The 16,231-nt window shown below is 35.3% G+C and overlaps 1 protein-coding gene across 1 annotated transcript; it reads left to right on the forward strand.

Moving 5' to 3' along the window:
* Positions 1 to 12,685: 12,685 nt before the first annotated feature.
* Positions 12,686 to 14,547, forward strand: LOC121999902 (GDSL esterase/lipase At2g23540-like). The gene is made up of 5 exons (XM_042554529.1): positions 12,686 to 13,098; positions 13,183 to 13,313; positions 13,390 to 13,638; positions 13,728 to 13,983; positions 14,216 to 14,547. Exons 1-5 carry the CDS (start codon positions 12,843 to 12,845, stop codon positions 14,437 to 14,439), a joined length of 1,116 nt encoding a protein of 371 aa, XP_042410463.1. The 5' UTR covers positions 12,686 to 12,842; the 3' UTR covers positions 14,440 to 14,547.
* Positions 14,548 to 16,231: the final 1,684 nt, after the last annotated feature.

Raw genomic sequence — 16,231 nt, forward strand, 5'->3', positions numbered from 1 at the left:
ATATTGTTGACCTTGACAACTTAAAGGTTTCTGGTGATGTTTGGTTTGGTTCAAGAATAGTGTTGAAGGTATTCTTCCTAGATTTGGTTTATCTATTATCTGTTTTTCACTTGACAAATTAGATGTGTGTTTCATATTGAGCCTATTTTAATTTCTTTTTATTTTTAAAATTCAAAATTTTAATATATACTCTGTATATTACAGTTGCACATTGATTTTCTTTCATTTCTTTTGTTGGCACATAATCACAAAATACTATGAAGAATTACTATGTGCTTCATTTTATCGGGCAATGAAGACCTCTAAGCATCGACTAATTATTTATTCCTAATAGTATATTGGTGTTTTGTTAGATTTTGGTTTTCTATCCATTTTAAATATAATTTTCTTTTACAGAAGAAACATCAAAGAGATTCCCTTTGCAGAAGAAACATCAAAGAGATTCCCTTTGCAGAACTTGACTTTGGCCCCTCAACCTTTCAAGACTTTTTATTTGTTTACATTTGTTACATTTCTAATATTTTGTATTAATGAGGTGAGTTTAGTTTTCCTTTTCATGCTATTGAACTTTATACTGCTAACGAATTGACTAGTGCTCTCATGTTTATAGGGTTCGACCGACAAATACTTTAAGGTCATCATTGTTGATGCAGCTCACAGTATCATTATCCACAACGACCTAAGGATTAATACTAGAGTTATCGTTAAACTTACTTTTATGGTACCTTTTGTCTAGAATTGATATGATTTCAACTCAGCTTTAGTTACCTATTTGATGTGCTTGTCAAGTCCCATAACTTAGTGATTCTACTCAACTTGTATTATTTGATAATTTGCATTCTGATATATTTTTTAATATCTATTATTTTTCTATGGGCTCGTTTGACAAATGAGTTTTTTTTTTAATGAATTTTGGATTTTGGTTGAAGTAAAGATATAAGTTTTATTCTTCTATTTGTCTTGTAAAAAAAACGTTTGAAATATTCTTTGTGTGATAATATTATAATTTTTTTAATATTTATTTTTTAAAATATTAAAAAAAATTAGTGATGGAAATTTAATTTCATCGCTAGATTTAGTGATGGATATTAAATTTCATTATAAAATTTAATGACGAAATTAAATTTTCTTTACAAAATGCATTAGCAATAAAATTTTTTATGATCGATAATTTCAATTTTAGTTTTTAATTTTTAGCCCGGATAGTTTATAAGTCCTGGCTCCGCCATTGATAATGGGAGGGAGCTCCCTCATATTGGGGAATAAGGTTTTGGGAGCCACTTCTTCTTGATTTTTTATTTTATTTTTATTTTTTAATTAATATAATTATTTTAATTTTAATTTAAAAGTTAATAATTTTTTTTATTTTAAGTCTTTTTTTAATAATGTAATTATTTTTTTAATTATTAATATTATTTAATGGTAATTTATAAATATGCACGGCAGAACACAATATGCATCTCTGCAAAATTATAAATAATAACTATAAAGGTACAAACGGCGTGAATATAAATATGCACTACTTTATTATATGACGTAGAAGAATTTTAATAAAATTTTGATCCAAAATAATGCAGTAAAAAAAAAATGGTATGGAATATGGAATAGGTAGAATTGTCTTCAAAACTATTGAGTTTATGTGATGCAACCCCTGCAATATTGACCAAATCTTTATTGGGGCCGATGAGAGTAAGGGGATGAATAATTTCTCTTATTTGATAAAGATAAGTTGTAGTGGAATATTTAAAGTGAAGAATTCTTTAATGTTAATGTGAGGATTTATTTAGTATCTATCTTTTTGACATGATAATGAATCAAAGGATTCATTCCTCTCTCACATATACACTATAAAAGAGTTCATTCTAAAAAATAATCGGGAGGTGAAGAAGTCTCGTACAAGATCAAGAATAAGAATACAACTCAAAATAGGGAAACAAACGCAAATACAAATCGAAACACGACTTAACACTTTGAACCTTGATTTGCTTGAGCTTTTCTTGCTTTGAAATGCCTTTTGAAGGTGAAAATGTAACATCACTTGTCTCCCCTAAATCTCAAGAACCGACGTTGAAAGCTCTTTTGAGAATAGTTACGAAAAAATCATTTTCTAGGGTTACCTTGGGCGCCTTAATCACTTAAGAATCTTCTAAGCCATTACCATATCAGCAACCTGTTCAGAATGATTACATTTTTGAACCTAAGCGATTATCCTAATCGCTTAAGAGGGGCAAAATCGATTAACCTGATCAATTCTGCTCATTTTTGCTAAGATTGTGAGAAAGGTCGTAAGCGATTAAGCTTCCTTGCTTAATCACTTACCACAGCTGAAGCGATTAAGGTAATTGCTTTAACACCTTTCTATTTCTTCACAGAAAGGATCTTAAGCTTTATGTTGTCACGATTTTGAGCCTTAGCAATTAAGCTGAAGCTTAATCGATTAAGCTCTGCCAAATAGATTATCCCAATCGATTGGCAACCCTAGCTCCTAAACCCGAGTCCTAAGATTCCTTGTCCAACATTCGATCAATCGTGATCTGTTAGGATTCCTCGTTGCATAGCATCCGGTCACTCTTGACCTGCTGGGACTTCTCCACCAAGTGTCTAGTTAATCCTTTGACTCACTCAGATTTTTCTCCTTGTGTCAAGTGTCCTGTCCTCCATTACCCACTTGGACTTCCAAACACCAAGTGTCCGGTTAACTTTTGAACCACCTGGATTTTCTAATACCTAGCTTCACTCATCAAGACTTTCTACTACCCGACTTCACTCTCCGAGACTTTCCACTACCTGGCTTCACTCACCAGTACTTTCCATCTACCTGACTTCACTCACCAGGACTTTCCTCATTATCCGACTTCACTTACTGGGACTTCTCACCATCGAGATTCACTTATTAAGATTTTTTCATTGTCTGACTTCACTCACCAAGACTTTCCATCTTCTTGGCTTCACTCACAAGAACTTTCCTTACTGCTCGGCTTCATTTACTAGGACTTCTCACCACCCAACTTCACTCACTAGGATTTTCCCACTACCCGACTTCATTCACTGAGACTTTCTACAACAAGTGTCCGGTCAACATTGACCCACTTGGTTTTTCTTCTTCTGACAATCATTTCGTTGGTCTTGTCCTTGCCTAACCTCCCTTTAGGATTTTCTCAGTCAAGTATCTGATAAATCTTGACCTACTTGACTACTCTCTCATTTCAAACTGGTCAACCTTTGACCAGAGAAAACTTGCACTAACATTCTCTCTGATGGATAATTGTATCTGCAATCTCCATATATTGTCAAACATCAAAATTCAAGTTTAAACCAAACTAGTCAACTTTGATCCAGGAACAATCGTACCAACAATTTTAAAAATCATCTCATGTCTACGATGATGGATTAATTAAACCAAAGTTATCTTTCTAAGAAAAATCTTTTCCTCTTAATCTCCTGCATGTTGAGGATTAAGTGATAATAAAACTTCCTAACAAAACTCCTTGTTTCCTACAATAAATTTGGTTTTCAAAGAATCACAAAATTAATGTTGTCTTTAATGTCTTCTTTAATGTTGGTGTGTTTTACAAGACATTCAAATGTGTATAAAAGGAGAAGAACATGTATTGTTTTGGTAGTGTAGTAAAAACCAAAAAAAAAAAAAACTTGGTTTCATCTTATTCTTCTTCCTCCTCTAAATATACTCTATTCCTTGGTGAAATCTACTTGTAATCTGGTATCTGAGCAATGGCCAACAATCTCGTTTCTCTTGTACCTCAATTCAATGGTGAAAATTTTGATTATTGGAGCACTTTCATGAAATTATGTCTTCAATCACAAGACTTATGGAGTGTTATTGAAGAAGGAATACCAGAGGAGGAAGATCAATTAACCGAACCGCAAAGAAATATTTTGAAGAATAAGAAGCAAAAAGATAGAAAAACTTTTTTTTTTTTCAAATTTATCAAGCCCTTGACATTTTAATTTATGAAAGGATTTCAAAAACAATAAGTGCTCTAAGAGCAAGAGAGATTCTACAAACAACTTATTTTGGCCAAGACCAAGTGAAAAAGGTATGCTTACAATCTCTACGAGTATACTTTGAAAAATTAAAGATGAAAGACAATGAAAAAGTTTCAAAGTACTTCACATGAACCAGTTCTATTGTGAATTAGACATCAAATGGAGAAATCATGGAGACCCAAAGGGTGGTGGAGAAAATCTTACGAAGCCTATCAAACAAATTTGATCATGTGGTAGTCGCTATTGAAGAATCACAAAATATTTCACTAATGTCCTTGGAAAGTTTGCAAGGAAGATTGGAAGCTTATGAGGTTAGAATCTTTCAATGAAATCATCTTATCTCTTCTTCAAATCAAGCTTTTAAATCCCAGTTCACATGGGAGGTCGTGGCTCTTATCGTGGACGTGGAAGAGGTTGGAATCAAAGAAGAGGTGACATATTTTCTTACCAATAGTCACAAGAGAAAGGGAACGAAGAGTTTTAAAAAGAGGAGAAATAATTTTCATACAACTTCCAAATAGGAAGAGGACGTGGAAATTACAAAGGTACAAAACCTTATATTGAATGCCATTATTGTTATAAGCCAGAACATAAAATAAATGATTGTTGGTAAAAATATCTGGAGAAAAAAATGTGAAGCTGAATTAGTACATGAAAATGAACCTCAAAATTCTGAAACTTTACAGATTACTAGTGATGAAAATATTACAAATATTTGGTATTTAGATAGCGGTGTAAATCAGCATATGACTGGTAATAAAAGCTTATTTTCAAACTTAGGAAAAGCTAACCATGGGTAAGTAACTATTAGAGATGCTAAGTCCTACAAAATTGAAGAAGTAGGAGAAATCTCTTTCAAAACAAAGTCTGGAAAAATTGACAAAATGTCTGAGGTATTTTATGTCCTTGGTTTATAGAGTAATCTACTTAGTGTTGGTCATTTATTGAGAAAAGGCTTTGATATTTATTTTTCTAATAAGTATTATACCATGAAGAAGAAAAATTAGTATGTGATAAAGATGAGTTTGGGCTCAAATAACTTATTTCCTCTCAAACTTGATATTATAAATGTTTCTTGTTATCTTACTGCTAATGAAGAAATTTCCAAGTTATGGCATGACAGATTTGGGCAACTGAATTTTCAAAGCTTGAAGGAGTTAGTAAGCCAAAATATTGTTTGAGGACTTACTAATGTTGGTGCGGGAAGCATCCAATGATCGAACCTGAGTTTTGATTATGTCAAAGGGTTCAAACTTAAGATTATTTGTGGTCTAACGAGTTTGAATGAGATTGTAGGAAAGTCCTAAATGTTCTTAGGTAGAAGTCCTATTTGCGGTTAGGCAAGTGGAACCCCTAGGGGGTGGTAACCCTAGGTCCTAGGGGGTGATAACCCTAGGTGAGGAAAAGTTCTAGCTGCGGTTAGGCAGGTGAAAAAACTTAGGGGGTGGTAATCCTAGGCAGAAAATCTTGGCGGGTCAAAGGCTTGGGGCAAAAATCCTAGAGTCGGGGACTCTAGGTTGAAATCCTGATGTCGCGAACCGGGTGGAAGTCTAGACGGGTCATGGAGCAGACATCTTGCATGAAGACCGGAAGCTTCGGATGCTGAGCAAAAGTCCAGTCGTTCTGGAGGATTGGTCTAGCAGTAGATAAACTCTCCTGAGAGAAGTAGGTGAGGACATGTTCCCCGATGAGGGAACAGTAGACGTCGGTTCGACCTAAGATTTCCGGAGAAAATCCGAAGTCAGAACTGGACAGTCCGGTGACTATCAAAGATCTAAATTTATTTTATTTTATTGTGCTAACTTTATTTTGCAGGGTATACTTTTGTTTGTGGACTAATATGCCTTGTAGGAAGGCAGTTGCACAAGAGAAGCCTCGGATGAATAATGCCCGAGGCACCCTCCATGGAGTTTGGAGGCGCCTCGGGTGCATTAGTTGAAGCCGCACGTAGCAAGGCGTGAAGGCGCCTTCCAAGGAGATGAAAGGAGCCTTGAACGCTAGATGGAGGACACCCTCCATGGAACCTGGAGGTGTCTTCGGGTAGATAAGCAGCGAAGACGCAGGAGCTTATCAACGCTGCAGATTTGGTGGGCTGGAGGCCCCTCCTATGGCTACTGGAGGACCCTCAACAACCTACTTAAGGCTGGTTCGAGCAATAGATAAAGAACATCAAATACTTGCAATCCTTCTTTCGTGTGCTGTTAACAAATCGATCGGCGAAGTCTTAACTCTACTCCGCCGACTAGAAACTTTCAATTTCCTTATTGTCGGTATAATATTTGGCAGTCCTTTAATTGTTGTATTCTTTTGTAATATTTCTGAAGCTATAGTGATTACCCATCGAAAGCACTCTTACGTGCGGGCCTTGGAGTAAGAGTCGTCACAGGCTCTGAACCAAGTAAATTCGTGGTGTTTGCATTGTTTATTTTTTCGCTGCGTGTTCTAATCGAAATAAACGAATTAGCTACGAGCGCTATTCACTCTCCCTTCCTCTAGCGCTTTTCGATCCTACACCTAAAATTGATGGGATAAGTGAAGTTTGTGAAGAGTGTTAGCTTAGAAAGCAACATCGAGAGACATTCTCATATAATCTAAGTGGGAATCACAATCACCCTTGGAACTTGTCCACACAGATATTTGTGGACCTATGCATGTATCATCTCTTGGAGGTAACTTATATTTTTTTTATTATTTGTTGATGATTACACTAGAAAAACTTTGATTTATTTTGTTAAAGAAAAATCAGAAGCTCGCTCTTGCTTTAAAGTCTTCAAAAGAAAGTGAAAAAGTTTTTTTGACTATCAAATAAAAAATATGAGAAGTGACCGAGGAAGTAAATTCCTATCTTCTTTATTTGAAGAATTTTGTCAAAACCATGATATTAGATATGAATTGACAGCTCGATATATGCCACAACAAAATGGTCTTGCGGAAAGAAAAAATAGGACAATCATGGACATGATTAGGTGCATGTTGAAGAAGAAAATTTATTTGCTGAATTCTTGGCTCAAGTAACTTCTTGTGTCGTCTACCTAATCAACAGATCATCGACAAAAAGGTTACAAAATTTTACTCCAAATGAGACATGATATGGAAAGAAACCAAATGTTACTCATTTAAAAACTTTTGGTTGTCTTGCATATTCTCATATTCCCGATGCTTTAAAAACTAAACTTGATGACAAGCCTGAAAAGTACATTTTTATTAGACATAGAGAAAAAAAAAAGCAAAGCTTACAAACTTTACAATCCAAAAAGAAAAAAATTATGATTAGCAGGGATGTCCGCTTTGACGAAAAAGGTTCTTAAGTTTTCTCAGATTTGGCAGGTTCATTAAGTTGGGAAATTCTTGAATTTGAAGATTATTCTTCATCATTGCAAACTAATATTCTTGAAAGAAATATATCTCCATCACCATCACAAAGAAGAACAAGAAGTTTGAGAGATATTTATGATGAATTAAAGAGGTAAATATGGCAAATCAAGTTTTTTTTGCTTTCTTTGTAGGAGAAGATCAAATCACATATGAAGAGCATCAAAAGAAAATATATGGATTCATGCTATGAATGATGAGATATGCATTATTGAGAAAAATGGTACATGAGAGCTCACTACTTTGCCACCATACAAATTTCTGATTAGTGTGAAATAGATCTTTAAAGCTAAAACAAATCTAGATGACTCCATTAATAAATATAAAGCAAGATTGGTTGCAAAGGGTTACAAACAGAAAGAAGGTGAAGATTTCAATAAGGTATTTGATCCTGTTTCTAGACTTGATATAGTTCGATTAATTATTGCACTTGCTGCTCAAAATGGTTGGAAATTATTTCAAATGGATGTCAAATCAACCTTTTTGAATGGTTTTCTTCAAAAAAAAAAATATTTTGAACAAACACTTAATTTTGTGAGAATAGGTGATAAGGACAAAGTATATAAGCTCAGAAAGACTCTCTATGGTTCGAAGCAATCCCCTCGTGCATGGTATGACCAAATTAATGATTATTTTATTAAATATGATTTTCAAAGATGTCATTTTGAGCATACACTGTATCTCAAATAAAATTCTAGGTGGTTTTATACTTGTGAGTCTTTATATTGATGAACTTATTTTCACTAGAAATAATCTGGAGATATTGACAGAATTTAAGAACTCTATGATGAAAGAGTTCGAAATGACTGATTTAGATTGGTTGCATCATTTTTTGGGTATTAGTGTTCAACAATCAAGAGAAGGAACTTTTATCTTGCAAGAATTTTATACAACTCAAATTCTTAAAAGATTAAAGATGGAACATACAAATCCAATCTCAACTCCTTGCATCACAGGTTTGAAACTAAGTAAGATTGGTGAAGGAAAGATGGTGAATTCAACGATGTTTCGTAGCTTGGTTGGGAACCTGATGTATTTTATTGCCACTAGACTTGATATCATGTTTGCAGTAAGTTTGATTAGCAGATTTATGGAAAAACCTTATTCGAACCAGTAGGAAGCTGCAAAAAGAGTTCTTCGATATATTAAAGGAACAATTGATTATGGAATTTTCTACAAAAACACATGTGCTCATTAAACTTGCAACACAGACTATGTCAGTGCCGAGCCTGGGAAGGGGTTCCTGACATTGACCTTCTGGCACTCAAGTCAGTCACCGACGATATATAATGAAGCGGAGCAACAAGAAGACTGTAGCACAAACAGTGAATCTCGCATACCTCCGTTGATACTTGGACCCCCCCTTTATATAGATCTTCGGTAGCACGCGTGCATGCTTCCCAAAATGAGCATGCTTCTCAAAGCTTTCCCTGAAAATACTTGTCAGTAAAGTGTCTTTGACACAGTACCTTAACAGCCCGAGCATATCTCTAAAGTGACAGTGGAAACTTCCGCCGTACGATCTTCTGCCAGTCCAAGCCCGGTGTCGGCGGCACCAACTCCCAAAAGGATATCATTGGATATCATCAGGAGTGTACTTCTAGGCCGAGCGGGTTGGCCGCTCAGCCAGCATTCTGCCGCCCTGGTGCACTGTCCGGTCGGCCAGACCCTCGCTGTTCCTCAGTATGTGTTTGCTCGACCGAAGGTCTACTTTGTCACTGTCAAGGCTTGTTGCCAGACCGAGCAGGGTAGCTGCTTGGCTAAAGTTGAACTCCGCACAATCAAGCTCTACTGTCTGGCCGAGCGAGGTAGCCACTTGTTGGTTGCTACTCGGAATGTCATACCGGTTCCCCTGTACAAAAATTTTGTACAAGTTCTGAACCTTTCCTAACAACCTATTGTGTTCTTTAGAAATTAAATATGGAATCACAAATAGAACTTAATATTATTGATTCCAAATTTAACTTATTTGTTCTTAGAGGTTTAGACTTGGATCGCAAATGATACTTAACATTATTGATCCAAATCCACCTATGTTACAAATTCGATTAAATATTTATTTCAGAGATCGGCTCCCAGGTCAAACATGGCGGGGCACTTGGCCTTCTTGGGTATGGGAACATCCACCACTGCCTCGAAAAAGCCTTTCATAGAAATTCAATATTTAATCTCCTTATAGTAACCCTAGGTTTAACCAAAAAGAACAATCGAATCACAAGATCGAAAAACAAAGAAACACAACTTCGAATCACAAATCCGAAAATCTAGAATCACTAGCCTCTTGTGTTTGGTATTTCAAGATCTAAACAAAAAGGATAAACTAGTTATGATGCGGAAACTAATAACTAGTTATACCTTTTGTAGCTTATAGACCTCACGATCTTCTATCGTATTCCTTTTCTTATCTCGGACGTCGTGTGGGCGACGATCTACCGAGACGAGAATCCACTCAAGCTTCCTTCTTCTCCAAGCAAGTTTTGACCACAATCAATCAACTCCTTGAGATGAAGAACTTCGGCCACCAACCAAGCTCCAAGGGATGCAAGAAACAAAGCCTCCTATCTCTCCTTCTTCCTCTAACAAAATCCGGCCACCACCAAGCTCCTTGAGATGAAGATGTCGATGGCTACAAAGGAAAAAGAATAGGAGAAGAGGAGGAAGAGAGGGTCAGCCACTAACCAAGGAATAGAAGAGATATTGTTGTGTGAGGTGAGGCACTTCTATCATCTCTTTTATATTCCTTGGTCTTGGCAAATAAGGAAAATTTTATAATTAAAACTTTCTTATATTCCTTGCCAATGTTTAAGAAGAAAATTTTAATTTAAAAATTCCTTTTAAACCTCTAATGTGGCCGGCCACCTTATTCCCTCAAATCAAGGAAAGTTTTAATCACAAAATTAAAATTTCCTAATTTATTTCCGGAAATTTTTAAAATAAGAATTTCTTTTTAAAAAATTCCTTACATGGTTGATTATTAAAGGAAACTTTTATAAATTAAAATCTCTCTATTAAAACATGTGGTTGATTACAATAAGAAAAGTTTTTCTCAAAATTAAAATCTTCCTTTCAATCTACAAATAAGGAAAGATATCAAATCTTTTTTCTTAATCTTTTGTAGAAACTATAAAAAAAAAAATTTAATTTTAAAACTCTCTTTTAAAATCATGAGGATGGTTACATAAAAGGAAAGTTTTATCAAAACTAAAATCTTCCTTTTAAATAAGGAAAGATATCAAACATTTCTCTTAATCTTTTGTAGAAAACTATAAAAAGAAATATTTAAATTTTAAACTCTCTTTTAAAACTATGGCTTCCACATAAGAAAATATTTTTTAAAAAAATAAAATCCTTTTAATTTAATGTGGCCGACCAATTAAGCTTGGGTTCAAGCTAGGGCCGGCCACCAACTCACCTTGGTTTGGCCAGCCCTAGCTTGGGCTCCAAGCTAGGCTTGGCCGACCACCTTAAGGTGAGTAAGAAGGTTGGTATAACACTTTATAATTAAGAGGTTACAACAGGGACCGTGAGGAGGAATTAGTTTTGGTCTTTCGATGAACTTGAGCTTCCCGTGTTCATCCCGAACACCCAACTCAAGTTCATCAATAATAACTCATACCACTAAAGAGTTATTATTAAACTACCGCACCAATCTCATATTACTATATGCGCTCCTTCTTATCATGAGTGTGTCAGTCTCCTTGTGTTTAAGATATCGAATGCCCACTAATTAAATGAGTTACTGACAATTCATTTAATTAATATCTAATTCCAAGAGTAGTACCACTCAACGTTATTGTCATGTCGGACTAAGTCCACCTACAGGGTTTAACATGACAATCCTTATGAGCTCCTCTTGGGGACATTATCAACTTAAATTACTAGGACACAGTTTCATTTTATAATCAACAACATACCATATAAATAATACTATTTCCCAACTTATCGGGCCTATTGATTTATTGAACTAAATCGCACCCTTTGATAAATCAAAGAAATGAATATTAAGTATATGTGCTTGTTATTATATTATAATTAAGAGCACACACTTCCATAATAACAAAGGTCTTATTCTTTTATTCAATCAGTATAAAAAGAACTTACCTTAAATGGTCCAGCTCAATACACTCTGAGTGTACTAGTATAATTTTATAGTCAAGATAAACTAATACCAAATTACAATACGACTATTACAATAATTTGTTCCTATCCATCTTATTCGTGAGCAACTGTTTATAATTTATAAAGAACTGATAACATGATCTTTTGTGTGTGATACCACACACTATGCTATCTATGATATAAATTAATTGAATAACTACACTTAACTTATAAATATAGATATTTGACAAATATGATTCTTATTTCTAAGTAAATGTTTATACAAAAAGCTAGACTTTTAGTATACATTCCAACACCGTTTGGCTCAGCTTGTGCACATTGTCTCCCTTGAACGTCGGTTGTTTGATTGCTCCCTATGTCGAAGGCGATGGCGGGTCGGAGCCCTTTCCCCGATCTGGGCATGTTTCGCCCAACCGACCGATGTCATCTACGCGTTGACCGTCTTTACTTTAACTTCCTTTAACCTCCACCGTGACAGCGGGATGGATCCCTTCATCATCATCGCATCAAATACCATATAAACCAATAATTAAATTATGACTCTCAATATTAACTAAAAATTCATACACAATGAAATCTTGTTCATCCGGCCAACACCTCTATCATAAATTAAAACTATTGGCTATGACAAAGGAATATAAACAATTAACTCTTGTTCTCCCGAATAAGCATTTTTGTTTTTTAAATTTCGACAAAACAGCCCAGCCCCAGTCAACCGGTTGGGCGTTGACTCCACAGCAGCATAGGATTTCTGGATTCTGATCTGTTTAGGTTGATCCTAAAATATTTAGGAAACATCAAAATGTTGATATTCTTGATTGTCTCATTACATCTTTTATTTAATCTTTTTCTCTCTTCTTCAATATTTCTCATCTTCACGATATGTTTCTCATCTTCCTGTTAGAACACCTGCCTAGCTATTATTAGAATTAAAGTAACAGGCTGTTCCTGCAGCAACCAAATTCTCTACGGAAGATCTCCAATCATCCTACAAACGATTGATACATAATAGTAAAATTCCACCTAACTGCCACCTAAATCCCCCAAATAGTCCACGCGTAGATAAAGCCAAAGCCTTTGATGCCTGCCCAACTCTCTCTAGCTTCGCAAGGTTGTCAAGAACAAGCAACTCATCGTTACCCGCAACGTTCAATATGGATCAACCACCAATTGCTACTCCCTTAATCCAATATCTATCGTCGTCAAACCAAACGCCAAGTTTACATGGCAGTAGCTCCATCGGCTACTGCCCCATTCAACTCCTTCACCAAGAAGACGGCCTCTATAAACTCGAGTTTCTCTCCAGTTAAGCCTCACTCGGAAGAGATTGCTCAGTGAATCAGATGGCCACCGGCCTTGCCTGGGTGACTCTGCTTCTGCTGCTACTCTGTGCCATGGCAACTGGAGATGAAGGTGATCAGGAGACGTCTGTATCAGCTTCTTTCGTGTTTGGCGACTCCCTCGTTGATGCCGGCAATAACAACTATTTCAACACCCTGTCAAAGGCCGACATGGCACCGAACGGCATCGACTTTGCGGCCTCTGGCGGTGAGCCAACCGGCCGGTACACCAACGGCAGGACCATTGCAGACATCATCGGTCAGTAGTTGGGTTCATATTGAATTTGCCTCGGCAATCATTGCCGATATAATCAACAAATTTCTGTCTTTTAAACTCTTATAGGAGAATTGCTAGGACAAAAAGGCTATTCTCCACCATTTTTAGCCCCGAATACAACTGGATCTGTCATTCTAAACGGAGTGAACTATGCTTCTGGAGGTGGAGGCATACTCAATGGAACTGGAAGAATTTTTGTAAGCTTCTTTAACTAAATATCTAATTTCTGCACTTCCCAATTCGCAAAGTCGAACTGAGATTGTGCTGGTGCAGGTGAATAGACTGGGTTTGGACATCCAACTTGATTACTTCAACACCACGAGGCAGCAACTGGATGAATTACTGGGGAAGTCCCAGGCAAAAGAATTCATGATGAAGAAATCTATCTTCTCAGTTACCATAGGATCCAATGATTTCCTAAACAATTACCTTCTTCCAGTACTGTCTGCGAGAGAAAGAGCCAGGCTAAATCCAGATGACTTCATCAATGAACTCATCACCAAATTTCGCAGCCAACTTATAGTACACATCAACTCCTTGCCTCATCCTTTTCGGCATTTTTCTTTTATGATCTTTGTTTCAACACTCAAGAAAGATGATCAAATTGCCAGAGACTCTACACTCTCGACGCGCGAAAAATCGTTGTGGCAAACGTAGGGCCGATAGGATGCATCCCTTACCAGAAGACTCTGAATGGTGTGAAGGAGAATGAGTGTGTTGGGTTGCCAAACGAGCTTGCAGTACAGTACAATGGCCAGCTGAGGGACTTGCTCGCTGAGCTAAATGACAATCTCCCCGGAGGCCAGTTTGTTCTTGCCAATGTCTATGATTTAGTCTTGGAGGTTCTCACAAACCCTGGAAAATATGGTAAGAACCGTTTTGCAAGGTTTGAAATTTTGCTTAACCTTTTACAACAAACTGTTAAAGCTATAAATCAAGGTTGGACCAGTGGGCTTAATTGATATCTAAATTGTATTTAGAATCGACGATATAGTCTTAAGAAAGCTTATATCTTCTCATTAATCAAATCACCTTAATCTCATGTTTTCTTGATTGACACTTAAACATCTGCATTCTTATCAAACATCAAATTATTCAGGCTTCAAAACAAGCAGTTATCCTTGTTGTGGAGACGGGGGGCAATATCAGGGTTATATTCCATGCGGACCAACCTCGAGCATGTGCGACGATCGTTCAGCATATGTGTTTTGGGATCCGTATCATCCGAGTGAGGCAGCAAATCTTCTTTTTGCGAAATATATTGTTGATGGCGGTACTAAATATGTATCTCCAATGAATCTTCGACAACTTGTACAACTCTGATTAGCATATCATGCTTGTAGATGTGGATCTTATTGATTTGTCTCAATTGTCTTCTTAATTATGTGGTAGCAGAAAGCTCAATATGCTTCTGCGTCTTGAGAGAGTTAATTAACAGATGTTGATGGGACAATTGTGTGATGTATAATAAATTTGAGTTCTGAGGTGAAATTGAGTTTGCTTTCGTTATTAAATATTTAAATTGTGTGATGTATAATCAATATTTTAGTTATAATCTAAAATCGGGATTATATGGGTGGTAAAAGGTGAATACGCTCGCCCTCAGCGCCTCCACCAACCCGTCCCAGAGCTAACACGGAAGAGGTAAATCACGGGCGGCTACTAACCTTTGGAATAGTGACTAGCACATACGGAAGGCATTTACCTCGGCTTTGCCGAGATTCGAATCTCAGATCTCATTGGTGGCAACACCTCATATGCTAACCACTAGACCCATCCGAGGGAACAAAACTTAGAAAGACGGGTTGAAGATAATATGAACATATACTTATAATAAAAAAAATTGTGATGTAAAATTACGATAAATGTACACATTAAAATAAAAAAGAGAAAAATAAAAAATATTTTAATAAGATAAAATTTATTTAAATATAATTGATAATATAGTTAAAATAAAATATGAGATAGGAGAGTCCAACATAAAAATTCATATAATCAATTTTATATAATAAGATACAATTTATTATTGTTATTGTATCGAACAATATATACAATATATCCTTCCTTCCTAGGTAATCGAAGGAACTAGTTTGTGTTGGATCTTATTTTATATTTGATGGGCTTACTTTTATTTGTAAAGTATGCCATTAAGATTTAAACTGATGATCCAATGAATTATTATGGAGCACTAAAAAAAGTCCAGCGTGTAGAGACATACTTATTTCATCACTAATTGCATATAACGATGAATCAGCGACGGAATATATTCCGTCATTGATGATTTTAGTGATGGAATATATGTATAACGTCATTGTTGATTAGCGATGAATTATATATGTTGTCGCTATTTTTATACCGTTGTTATATTTCGTAAGTTAATTAGGGACGATAAATTATTATTCGTCGCTAATATCCTGAATAAAATTTAAATTATGTAACTAAATTAACGATGAATTTATATAAATCCATCACTAATATCTTGAACACAATTTAGATTCTATAAATAAAATTAGCGACATATTTATATAAATTCATCACTAATTAGCGACGATAAGTGAATATCCGTTGTTAATTAGCAACGAATATTACATCTTCATCACTAATTCGGTAAGTGGAACTTGTCAATCAAATAAAATAAAGACGGATATTTAAATCCGTTACTAATTTTGATTAAATTAAAAAAAAACTCTTTATTTTTGTCCATGTTACCTGTTTAATATAATCAAATACAATCATCACAAACGATGATTTTCACAGTAGACTTTTCACAGAAAGTTATATTTCTACATATGCGCTGATTACATGGACACTTTAACTCAACATCATTCAAGTATTCTCGATGAGATTTGACGAAGTTCACAAACTCTTTAATCAAAAAAAAAAAAAATCTTGACTAATAAATCCATTGTCTAATCTATTATACATCCAAGTCTTATTCATATACATTGTTTTCTAATGAGAATAAAATTTTCAACATGATTAATCATGTCAAACTAAGCATACATATATTTAAATCATTTTTATCATCTTTGGTTAGGTTAATGCTATATATTTGTCTCAGTCAATGATATTCTCATACTTATGAATACAAAGACTTGTTATGAATATATGACAA

This window comes from Zingiber officinale, chromosome 7A (genome assembly GCF_018446385.1).
Source record: "Zingiber officinale cultivar Zhangliang chromosome 7A, Zo_v1.1, whole genome shotgun sequence".
Lineage (NCBI taxonomy): Eukaryota > Viridiplantae > Streptophyta > Magnoliopsida > Zingiberales > Zingiberaceae > Zingiber > Zingiber officinale.

Excerpts from the sequence above, each read along its gene's own strand:
- LOC121999902 (XM_042554529.1), top strand. The coding sequence starts at position 12,843 with ATGGCCACCGGCCTTGCCTGGGTGACTCTGCTTCTGCTGCTACTCTGT. Across the intron at positions 13,099-13,182 it reads GACCATTGCAGACATCATCG|GAGAATTGCTAGGACAAAAA; the intron begins GTCAGTAGTTGG and ends AAACTCTTATAG. Across the intron at positions 13,314-13,389 it reads ATGGAACTGGAAGAATTTTT|GTGAATAGACTGGGTTTGGA; the intron begins GTAAGCTTCTTT and ends GTGCTGGTGCAG.